This window comes from Octopus bimaculoides, chromosome 21, assembly GCF_046866305.1.
Source record: "Octopus bimaculoides isolate indiv1 chromosome 21, ASM4686630v1, whole genome shotgun sequence".
Classification (NCBI taxonomy): domain Eukaryota; kingdom Metazoa; phylum Mollusca; class Cephalopoda; order Octopoda; family Octopodidae; genus Octopus; species Octopus bimaculoides.
The window spans coordinates 35,872,352-35,884,950 of NC_142948.1; the positions used below are offsets into that span (position 1 = coordinate 35,872,352).

A 12,599-nucleotide genomic window follows, 5' to 3' on the forward strand; every position below is an offset into this window, starting at 1 on the left:
GACCTTCAGAGTTTTACTACGTTTTGGCATGAAAAAAGTTTATAATTACATATGTGTTCATAAAGAAAAATTCAACTGTCAAGTTAGTATATAAACATTTTAGTAATTTAATGAAATGAAATTGAGTTTTGAAATGAACAGGATTCATAATCGGTTTTTTCTCTCTTCTTCTGTGATATACGGGAGGCACTTCATGTGAAAGCGAGGACACTGGATTCTTATTAGTTCATCTGTCAAGTAAAAGAGAAGTGATTTATATGAGGTAGAGAGAAACCGGAAAAAGAAAAGGTTTCGAATTTAAAAGAAATTATCACTTACCTGTTGCATAGATGAGCATTGTGAAAAAGCCCACCATATTTCCATATGTCGTATTGAAGGTGACACAGCTAACCCACGAAAATTCAACTCCAGGTCTCATTATAGGATATTTACCTACAAAGGCAATTTTTGTTTTTTTAATATTGCGTGGTCGTTAAGGCTGACTCGGAAAGTAGGGGAGACAACTCTAGAGATAGTTTTAGTGTTAGGATTATCCTCAGCGAAGTATATTTTTAATGAACTGGCCGAAATTTTGATGATTGAACAGACAGTAACAAAAGCAAAGACTCATTGTTTAGAAAGATGACAAACGTTAATTATTGAGATGTATCATGCCCGCTTCTTTAGACAGTGGCAAATGCTGGATGAGCCTTGCGAAGGAGACGACAAAAGGCTGAGAAATCTGGTGCCTTTGCTGTACTCAAGACATGTCCACCACAGCAGAATTGATGCTAGTGCCGGCGTTGCGTGAAACCACCCAGTACATTCTGTAAAATGGTTGGCATTAGGAAGGGCGTCATCTGACCATATAGACCAATCCAGAATAAACAATTGAGCCTGGTGCAAGCCCTGAGTTTACCAGCTCCGGTCAGACTCATGTGAGGATGGAAAACGGATGTTAAATGATGAGGAAAGAAAGATTACTTTACCTACAACACCTGGTCCACTGATTCGGTCTTCCATTCCATTTTCATCAGTGCTAATCCAATGCCGAGAGATTAATTGACATGATTTAGATTTTGGTGCGTCTTCAAACATAGACATCCTATGAAACAAAGAAAAAGAGTTTATGAACAAAAGTCATCGTTTTAACGCCTATTTTACCATGCTTGCATGTGTCAGATGGAATTCATTGAAGCAGATTTTCTATAGCTGGATGCCAGTCCTGATTCCAAACAAGGTAATGTGTTTTCTTTTACAGAAGATTGGAAACAGGTAAGGATTGCCGAAAGGAAAGTCACTTGGCCATAGAAATCTGCCTGAGCAATTTCTGTCTGATCCAGGCAAGCATAGAAAAGTGGATGTTAAAATTATGATGGACAGAGACCCTAGTTTGATGTTGGTAGGTGGAAGTATGAAGTGTCATGAAGATTTACCTCCCTCTCATCTATTACCATGATGATGATGATCCCATGAGTTCTGGCAGTCTTTTAATGTTGTAATAATCAGTGATTTCCCCCACCATCCTCATCCCTAGCAGCAGTGGACAGACTTTCCAAAGCAATTACGTTTTTCATTATATCCTCGTCTTCCCACAGCACAAAAAAAAAACTCATCTAAATTTGTGAGCTTTGTTAGTTCAGCATACACTTGCCAGACAAGTGACCTCATCTGAGATTGTGTAATAAAAGCACAAAGGACACATTATTAGCCTTTGAAAAACCAGAAAGAATTGACGTCACTTAAAAGTTTTTGTGCTTTGTTTTTTTTTTGTCTTCCGTGCAGTAATTGTTAATTTATTTGCAATGTCGAGCAAATAAACACTTCTCCACAATGCCCAGGTACAGAAAAATGCTTTCCCACAAGACCTGGTCAAAATGTTTCACTGCCACTTGACAGACAGCGTTGGTTTGTTTATGTCCCTGTAGCTTAGTAGTTCAGTAAAAAAAGACTGATAGAATAAGTACTGGGGTTGATTCATCATCATCATTTAGTGTCCATGCTGGCATGGGTTGCAAGGTTTGACCTGGGCTAACAGCTGGAATCAGACTCTAGTCTGATTCGGCATGATTTCTATGGCTGGATGCCCTTCCTAAAGCCAGCCACTCTGAGAGTGTAATGGGTGCTTTTACATGCCATTTGCATGATACCAGTATCTGCCACGACTACAATTTCACTTGGCTTGATGCGTCTTCTGAAGCACAACATATTGCCAAAGGTCGCAGTCATTTGTCGTGGACTCTGAGGCCCAACACTCAAAAGGTTCTTTTATGTGCCACCTTGCCTCTGACAAAAATTCACCCCAGCATAGTTGCAGCCTAGTAACTGAAACAAATAAAAGAATGTTTATAAAAAAAAGTCTTCTCATAATTCCCAGTAAAATAAAATTAAAAAAGCAATCTTCTCAACTGAATTCTATTCAGTTTAATTCTAACCAACCTAACTGTTGTCTGCTAGATTATTCATCAATGTAGGAACAACTGCTCCATATTACCATCCTCGTTGCAGATTTTATATTCTTTTGAAAATTTCAGCCAATTATATAACAGAGAAAGAGAGAGAGACTTACGTGATGCGATATGTGAAAAAAAACTCTGGTGGACTTGTCATGCTTATCATACTGAGTTCTGGGTGGAAGCAAGTGCTGACTTTCACAGAGAACATGTTATCAGTCACTGCAACAGTCCCAGGTTCATGGTAAAACCTGAAAAAAAAAAAAAAAATAAATAATAATAATAATAACTGAAGCAATTGTTTAAAACTTACAAAGCAATATTTCTGATGAAATTAACCCATTAACTGCCAAATTATTTTATTCAGATTTTTTTGGGCTTTGCTAAGTGTCTTAGGAGTTTATATAATATGTAGAATTTAAATTTTCTTCATGTGTGAATTATTTGGGAAATAACAATCAATTTTTCAAAAAGTCCCAAATGGGGATTGCTGAAAAACAAACATATTTATCCTTTTCTATTCAATTGCAATAAAAAACATTTATAGTTTTTTTTTTTAAAACTATAGTTTCAATGATATAGAAGGGAAATGCAAAAAAAAAAAAAGTTTTCAAAACAGTTGCCTGAGTGGTAAGTGGCTTGCTTACCAACTACATGGTTCCAGGTTCAGTCCCACCACATAGCACCTTGAGCAAGTGTCTTTTATGACAGCCTTGTGAATGGATTTGGTAGACAGAAACTGAAAGAAGCCCATTGTATATATATGTGTTTGTCTCTCACCATCGCTTGTCGACCGGTGTTGGTGTGTTTACATCCTTGTAACTTAGTGGTTCGGCAAAAGAGACCAACGGAATAAGTACCAGGCATTAAAAATAAAGAAAAAATTTTTAAATCCTGGGGGTGATTTGTTTGACTAAAACTCTTCAAGGTGATGCCCCAGCATGGCCACAGTCAAATGAGTGAAACAAGCAAAATGAAAAGTACGTAATTGTTGTAACTCACCGATACATTTTGTTGTCAATAATGGAGAAGCAACCGTTTTGCAAGGTCTCTGCAAATTGTGTGAGCCACTGGAGATAGGAGTTTGCTGACAAGAGAAATAAAGTTTTAAAAAATCATTTAAAACAGACATAAAAAGAAATATCTTTGTTGTTAAGGTTTAAAAAAAATTTATAATTTTGCTTCAGAGGAACAGGTGTGGCTGTGCAGTTCAGAAGCTTCCTTTACAACCACAAGATTTATGGTTCAATCTCTCAGCATGGCACCTTGGGCAGCAAGGGTTTTTCTACTAAAGCTTGGAGCCAATAGTTGCCTTGTGAGTGAACTTGGAAGATGAAAAATATGTAGGAGCCTTATCATAAATTATAATAATAGTAGTCGTCATGATCATTATTATTATTAAGGCAGTGAGCTGACAGAATTGTTAGCATGCTGGGACAATTACTGAGTTCGAATTCTGCCAAGCTCAACTTTGCCTTTCACCCCTTTTGAGCACTGGGGTCAATATAATCAACCTCATCCCTCTCCTAAACTTGCTGGCCTCATGCAAAAATTTGAAATCATTATTATTAAGCTTCCGTTTTTGATCCTGGCAATAGCTGGACAGTTAGACAGGAACTATTTTACTCAGGGGATGAGACCCTTGTCGCTATTTGATCTTCAAAAAAGTTCACTTATACTTTTGTAATTAAATATCATTACAAATTCTATAAAAATATTTCTTAAAATATTTTGTGTATTGTAGGATCATAACTAATTTATTGCAGATAAATTTTAATGACAATGTCATATATGGACCCCCAAAGGTCATAAGAACCATTGATCTAAACAATGCTACTCTTACCTGAAATAAATACATTCCCTCGTTGTACATAATGGACATGGTAGAAGATGGTGCCGACTGGCATGTCACACTTATCAGAGATCACCAGATACTGGCAGACATTCGACCTGGAACAATCAGTGATTTGGCAACATCCACGAAGCATCCCACGTTCCTAAAGCAAAGATGGCATCAGAAAGAGAGAGAATAAACAAGAAAGATTATTGGAAATATTGTGTTACGGTCATTTCTACATATTTTTGACTGTAACACATGGTTTAAGAGCACTGCTAACACAGCAGTACACGGTATTGGCTTATGAAAATGTTTAATATACTTTGGAACAAATTATGGTTGCATAACGAAATACTGTGTGCCTACAAGTCATTAGAAATATTGGTAATTACATTTATATAGGTGCAGGCATGGCTGTGAGGTTGAGAAGTTTGCTTTCCAATCATATGGTTCTGGGGTGCACCTTGGGTAAATGTCCTCAGCTATAGCCCCAGGCTGAGCAAAGCCTCAAGTGTGGAGTTGGTAGATGGAAACTGAAAGAAGCTCATCATGTGTGTATATGTGTGTGCGTGTGTGCCAGTCTCCTTGCCTTGACATCATATGACAGTTGTAAATGAATGCTACCATGTTGGAAGCAGTTCCTTTGTTTGGCTTCCGTGGCAACATTTTTGGCCACGGGATAATATTACTTCACTTGGAAACATGCAAGGGTTCATGAAGAGGTGAATACATGGCTTCCTCACATGGATGAGTGTGAGAGAGAGAGAGATGGTGTCTTCTTGTTTTGACATCTTGTGATAGTTGTTACCATTGTACAAGCAGAATCCATTTCCAATCTGCCATGTAAACATGTCTGGCCCTGGGGGGGAAATATTACCTTAGATGGAAACAGGTGAGGGTTGGTGACAGGAAGGGCATCCAGCCATAAACAATCTTCCTCCAATTGAACATTAAAATGATGACAATGATGATGAGGAAAAAACATCAATAAAGAAGTTAACTCTTACCGCATAACTCAACCTTATAGCAGCTAGTGGAAGAAGTTTCTCACAGACTGCATGGTCAGCTATTTGTACCATTCCCAAAACTCTGGAAAGAGACAGAGATACATTGCCATAACAAACATATTTTGAAATTTAAAAAGAGAGAAAATAGACAGCTCTTGACAACAAGGGAAGTTTGATAAAATAATATTTCAGGCACAAATTTGAATGGATCCTAACTAACTGAACTTCTTTTTTTAGACTGTTCTTTTCTTCTGAAGATGGGCCTTTGTGCCTGAAATATTATTTTATCAAACTTCCCTCCAACATCGCTTGACAACCGATGCTGGTGTGTTTATGTCCCCCGTAACTTAGCGGTTCGGCAAAACAGACCGATAGAATAAGTACTAGGCTTACAAAGAATAAGTCCTGGGGTTGATTTGCTCGACTAAAGGCGGTGCTCCAGTATGGCCACAGCCAAATTACTGAAACAAGTAAAAGAGTAAACTGCTAAGTTATGGGGATGTAAACACACCAACACTGGTTGTCTCATAAAAATATCCTGCACGTGGGCTGGCAAACTATGCAGCTGGCCCAAGACTGTAGCCATGAAAAGTCCAATGAAAGCCCCAGGCCAACCAAAGCCTTGCAAAAAGATTTGGTACACAGAATTATTATTATTATTATTATTATTATTATCAAGAAGGCAGTGAGCTGGCAGAATCGTTAGTGTGCTGGATGAAATGCTCAGCGGTATTTCACCCATCGCTACATTCTGAGGTCAACTTTGCCTTTCATCCTTCCGGGGTCAATAAATTAAGTACCAGTGAAACACTGGGGTCGATGTAATCAACTAATCCCCTGCCTGCAAATTTCAGGCCTTGTGCCTTTAGTAGAAAGGATTGTAACTACTACTACTACTTCTGACCAATGGCAGTAGATAGGCATGTAGGGTGATGGACTGACAATGGTCAAATTGTTGGACAAAATGCTTTCTAGTATTTAGTTATGGGGTTTTACATTCTGATTTCAAACCCTGCTGAAATCAATTTTGCCTTTTATCCTTCTGGGGTGAAGGAAACAAAATAACCAGTCAAGTTCTGGGAGTCGATGTAATTAACTAATTCACTCCCATAAAATATTCGCTGGGTTTATATCTAAATTACAAACGACAATTACTTACCCAAGATATTCTGTTAGGGATTCTCCATTGTGAAAGCTGAGGGAGCATCTTAGATCTTTCGGTAGGGAACATCCAAAGTATTCTTCAGCTTCAGCAAGTTCCTTCTCTCCAGCTGGACCTACAACAATTATTAAGAACTTATAGAAACAGTAATAAAGCAAGAACTGCCAGGCATGGCTGTGCAGTTAAGAAGCTCGCTTTGCAACCGTGTGAGTTTGGGTTCAGTCCTACTGTACAGCACCTTGGGAAAATGTCTTCTACCCTAGCTCCAGGCCAACCAATACTTTGCGAGTGAAGATAGTAGGCGAGATGACAAATGACTGTGATACCTGGAGCCTGGTATCAATACTAAAGAAGTTCCGTGCCCCCCGCCCCAGCAGAAGTGTTAAAAACGATCCTTGTGGTGGTGTAAAGTACACATGGTGGGTGGTGCCACATAAAAGCACACATAAAGCACCACATGAAAGTACCCTGCAGTGACATGTAAAAGCACCCATGTGATGCCATGTAAAAGCGCCTACATGGTGCCACACAAAAGCACCCATGCAGTACCACATAGAAGCACCTAGTACACTCCGTTAAGTGGTTGGCATAAGGAATAGCATCCAGCTATAGAAACCATGCCAAATCAGACACACACACACACACACACACACACATGATGGCTTCCACAGAGTCTCACCATCATCATCAGCAGCATTTAACATCCGTTTTCCATGCTGGAATGGGTTGGATGATTTGACAGGAGCTGGCAAGGTTGGAGAGCTGCACCAGGCTCCAATTGTCTGTTGTGGCATGGTTTCTACAGTTGGATGCCCTTCCTAACACCAACCACTTTACAGAGTGTACTGGATGTTATTTTTATGTGGCACCAGCATGGGTGCTTAATACGTGACACCAGCACGGGTGTTTGGGAACAAGAGTAGTTTGGCAACTGGAACAGGGCATCTGGCCAAAGAAAAACCAGCCTCAACAAATTCCATTTGCAAGGATGGAAAAGTGGAAGTTAAATGATCTCACACACACACACACATGAATGGATGTATACTTACCAGCCAAGGAATTTTTCAAGAGAGGTACATTTGTTTCTATATAATTCTCAATGGTTCTCCAAGCTCGCTTGATTTGTTTATAAACCGGTAGATATTTGCCATCTTTTATGTAGAGTTTTTTGAAGAAACTTCTCCAGGAGACATTCTCAGGACATCTGCAGGCACAAGAAAAAAAAAAAAAACCAATGTACAATGTAACTTTTAAATGCAGAATAGTAGAAATTTTAAGTACAAAATAGAACATTACAGTCTGTGTGATACAGAGGACAGCTAAATACAGTATATATATATATATATATATATATATATATATATATATATATATCAAAAGGATGTCTTATAAAACTATTCTGCACATACAATAAAAGCCATGCCAACAATCCAACATACCACCATCATCAGCTGCCCCACGGATTTCATTATGGTTTCGACACCTGAGCAGTACCATTCAATCCAATGGTGTCAACAGCACTAAAATAAATGTTACTTGGGAACAAAGAAACCACCCTCTCAAACACATTTACCCTTTGTACAACAGTATTGGGAAATGAATTCAATAAGTTAATTACAACCAACTCCTAAATACGTAACTAAACAGTGACCAATCCATTAAGTCATACAAAAATTATATTCCCTACTGTCTTCCTTAGTATAAGATAAAAGTGGAAGCTTAATAACCACATTCATTCAATCAATCATACATTACATAATCCGTACGAGGAGACATATTTTACACAATCTTAGGAATTACTGTTTTAGTAAGAAATAAATGGTAAAAAACATGACTTACGTTTCTTCAAGAAAATTTTGGTAGCAAAATCTTTTCCATAGCAAATCATCAAAATGAATATCATAGAAACGTCTACACACTTTGCAACACCTACAATATGAAACAACAATATACACCGTTGCAGCTAGTGAATATATATAGACAAAATGTTTTCCTTTGGATAACATTGGTGGTATAGAGAGGGGAGACTGGCATGCATGGGTGACTGATGGTCTTCCATAAACAACCTTGTCTGGACTTGTGCTTTGGAAGGGAACTTTCTAGACCCAAAGGGGGTCTTTACCCTATTATCTCCTCATAGCCAAACATATTTAACAAGGTTGGAAATGAAGGACACTGATTCTATGAAGGTGATGCTTGTTAACAATTATTGTGCAATGTCAGGACAAACAGACACAAATGGAAAACATGTCAAATGATGATGAGATAGTAAAATAACAGATTTTGATTTATAATTTCTAAGTTCTACAATTATTTCAATGGTTAACATTTAAACACCATCAATATAGATATGCACTTATGAATATAAATACATACATATCTATATATACAAATATGTGTGTGTATGTATATAGACAAACACACAAATAAGTGTAAATATATATGTGTGTGTGTGAAAAGGTTGAATTATATTTCGTCCTTTTATTTTGGAAGGTTCTATGGGATACCTTTCCATAAATTCACAAAACACACTGTGTATATATATATATATATATATATATATATATATATATATATATATATACATATATATATATATATGAGCATCCCTTCTTTAGTTTTTCAAAGAATTTATCTCGAACTCCATTTTCCAATGTTTCATTCCTGTTTAACGTCTTCTGTGTACGATTTCAATAGTTGTCAGTTATTTTCTTAAAACGGTGTGTAACCGCGTAATAGCAGTATCATTGACCCGAAAAAAAATTATGCGGATGGTTAATTAGATATTTGTTATATTTATGTCCAAAAGGAAAAAATATTGCGCTGCAATAGATTCATTTCAAACTAGACGAACGTGGTATTACTACAATTCAGAATTTCCTAAATATTGTAGAATAGCCGAGACATACGTTTGATAATAAACAAATAAGCTTAATTAGGACAGTGTCTTCTTGTATAGAATATTATATGAAGAATAACAGGCAAACAGAACGAAAGAAATTATTAAGCAATGCAGCAGTTTGCAGAAAAACCAAAAATAGCAACGAAAAGGTCGAATTCTTACCTGATTAAATCTTTAAAATCAAAATATGAAAATATATGAATAAGAGTTTCTGGGGGAAGATGGAAAATATTGCATTGGGTGTGTTGTCCATAGATTTCCATCTGGAAACATCAATGAAGAATCACTGGAAGAGTCAGAAAATCAAGGGGTTTACTAGTGTAAAATGAGGAAATATGTGGGTGTGGGTTCGAATAAGCGAATAGTGTAGTGTAAGATTAGAAGACATGGACAGGGCGGTGGTGCCTTAATGTATTCATAATATTTAGGATAAAGAAAACTTAAGAGGAAAGAAACTTTGTGGATTATCAGTCAATAAACTCTTAGTTACCTCTCTTGCCGGTGACAGGCCTGAAACATGCCCGGTGATAATAAGAGCTGATTTATGCAACGAGGACAATACATACATACACACACACACACATTTACATATACATGTATGTGTACATTCTTTTATTCTTTTACTTGTTTCAGTCATTTAACTGCGGCCATGCTGGAACACCGCTTTTAGTCGAGCAAATCGACCCCAGGACTTATTCTAATTATATTGGGGTTTTTTTTTGCCGAACCGCTAAGTTACGGAGTCGTAAACACACCAACAGTTGTCATGCGATGGGGGGATATATATATACGACGAAAATTTGAAAATATATACATGCATATATATATATATACTCACACACATACATACAGGCATGTCTACACACACACATACATATATGCATATATAAACACACACACATATATGCATGCATGTATATATATATATATATATATATATATATATATATAAGCAATGTTAATTCTCTATATATATACACACACACACATACATGCATGCATATATATATACACACACATATATGCATATATATATATATATATATATATATATATATATATATATACACCTACATATATATATATATATATATATATATATATATACAAGTATGTATGTATGTGTGTGTGTGTATACATATATATATATATATACACACACATACATATATATACACACACACACACACATACATACATACTTGTATATATATATATATATATATATATATATATATATATATATATACAAGTATGTATGTATGCGTGTGTGTGTGTGTATATATATATATATATATATATATATAATTATGTGTATTTCTTCTATCTTAATGAATAAAAATTCTTCTGATAGAATAAATGGGTTAATAGAAACCAATGTAGCAAAAAACACAAAATAACTGTGGTTAGCTCCTGTTTTTAAGGCAGGAACTCCTTGAAATTTTGGGTATTGAGTATATTTAAGAATTTAAGGATTGGAGAAAACGCATGTTATAATTGCATACTTTATTCCTACATATGTTTCAAAGGATTACAACCTGTGTGATCCATAGGGATCTTTGATATTAAAATTGTAACCTTCTCATCAGGGAAAGCATGGGAATCATCTTAAACGTAAGACATTATGACCATGCATATATACAAACACATACATATATATATATATTTATATATATATACACACACATACATACATGCATATATATATGCTCAATGTGTCATCAACAATTTTCAGAAAAAGAAAAAAGGTATTTTACAATCCCTAAAGGTGAATCCTTGTTTCCTAGTACAAGGGCTAAAATAATCTGTCTTAACACATGGTCAATTAAATGATCAGATATGTCCATCAGTGTCTACTTGGTGACCTCATCTGACCTTTCTACTGACACCAACTGCTGGTCTGAACTGAATTCCTCTGACACATTGACAAACATAAAATGTAAACCTAGCATTTATATATTATTGCAAATATTTCACAATGACTAAAGTGTCTGAGCACCAGGAGTTTCCTACTTGTGTGTGTGTGTGTGTGTGTGTGTGTGTGGTTATGAAACTTGCTTTGCAACCACATGGTTTGAGGTTCAGCCCCACTGTGCAGCACCTGGAGCAAGGTGTCTTCTATCAAGCCCTGGGTCAACCAATGACTTAGTGAACACTATCGCCAAGTATAAAGTCTACAGTACTATAGGCTTACGTTCAGCATACCATCAGATTCCTCTATCAGAGAAAGACCGTCAGTTCACTGCCTTTGAAGCTGATGGTAAATTATGGCATTATACCAGGATGCCATTCGGAGTAACTAACGGCAGAGCATGTTTCCAATGGATAATGGACGACTTCATGAGTAAATACAAGCTGCGAGACAATTTGACCATATATGGAAAAGATCAAAATGACCACGATAAAAATTTAGAAAAATTTGAAATGGTAGCAAAAAGTAAAGGGCTTACCATGAATGAAGACAAATGCGTTTACTCAACAACAACTCTTGACTTTCTTGGATACCGTATCTCACACAATACCCTCAGCCCTGACCCAGAAAGAGGGAGACAAGCACCTCTACCCAGCTAAGCCTGCATCCTTGTAAACATAAGGACACAGGAAATGTGTCAAGGCTGACAGGAAGCGATGCAGCTTCCTAGGTCTAACCAACAGTGGTATTATTCCCTTCAGGGGACTGTCACATTAAGTTGACAGCATACAACTACTTCATCGTATCACTACTGCATAAATCTCTCTATTAAAAAACTTTGGTTCTGTATTATAGTATATTCATGTCCCAAGGTTAGGCAAATTTCATAGAGTTAGGCAATTTAGGCCTTAACGTTAGGCAAATTGGGACATGAATAAACACAATACAGAAATGAAGTTTCTTTTTATAGAAATTCTTAATCTTTCTCATCATTATTATTATTATAAAACATGGTAGGAAAACAATTTTGGACCATTCTTTTATTCCTTCATTTTTTTAGTTGTTTCAGTCATTTGACTGTGGCCATGCTGGAACACTGCCTTTAGTCAAACAAATTGACCCCAGGACTTATTCTTTGTAAGCCTAGTACTTATTCTGTCGGTTCTTTTGCCGAACCGCTAAGTTATGGGGACATAAACACATCAGCAATCAGTTGTCAAACAATGGTGGGCGGACACAAACACACACACACATGCATGCACACACACACACACACACACACACAATGGGCTTCTTTCAGTTTCCATCTACCAAATCCACTCAGAAAGCCTTGGTCGGCCCAGGGCT

The 12,599-nt window shown here is 36.7% G+C and overlaps 1 protein-coding gene across 2 annotated transcripts; it reads right to left on the minus strand.

The window, feature by feature from the left end:
* Positions 1-83: 83 nt before the first annotated feature.
* LOC106872035 (F-box only protein 3) lies at positions 84-9,970 on the minus strand. 2 transcript variants are annotated; one of them, XM_089339103.1, is made up of 12 exons: positions 9,831-9,970; positions 9,503-9,626; positions 8,278-8,367; positions 7,488-7,642; positions 6,436-6,553; positions 5,277-5,358; positions 4,276-4,429; positions 3,435-3,519; positions 2,549-2,683; positions 969-1,084; positions 319-432; positions 84-230 (listed from the first exon to the last, which is right to left on the minus strand). In XM_089339103.1, exons 2-12 carry the CDS (start codon positions 9,601-9,603, stop codon positions 145-147), a joined length of 1,236 nt encoding a protein of 411 aa, XP_089195229.1. In that variant the 5' UTR covers positions 9,604-9,626; positions 9,831-9,970; the 3' UTR covers positions 84-144. The 2 variants fall into 2 exon arrangements, with proteins under 2 accessions (XP_089195229.1, XP_014774357.1); XM_014918871.3 differs by lacking the exon at positions 9,831-9,970 and having other exon boundaries at positions 9,503-9,824.
* Between the last annotated feature and the right edge of the window lie 2,629 nt (positions 9,971-12,599).

What these genes read in the sequence shown, in the direction of transcription:
- LOC106872035 (XM_089339103.1), bottom strand. Translation starts at nt 9,603, where the DNA reads ATGGAAATCTATGGACAACACACCCAATGCAATATTTTCCATCTTCCC. An exon ending in GATTTTAAAGATTTAATCAG is followed by an intron (nt 8,368 to 9,502) that starts GTAAGAATTCGA and finishes TTCATATTGTAG; the next exon opens with GTGTTGCAAAGTGTGTAGAC. An exon ending in CTTGAAAAATTCCTTGGCTG is followed by an intron (nt 6,554 to 7,487) that starts GTAAGTATACAT and finishes TAATTGTTGTAG; the next exon opens with GTCCAGCTGGAGAGAAGGAA.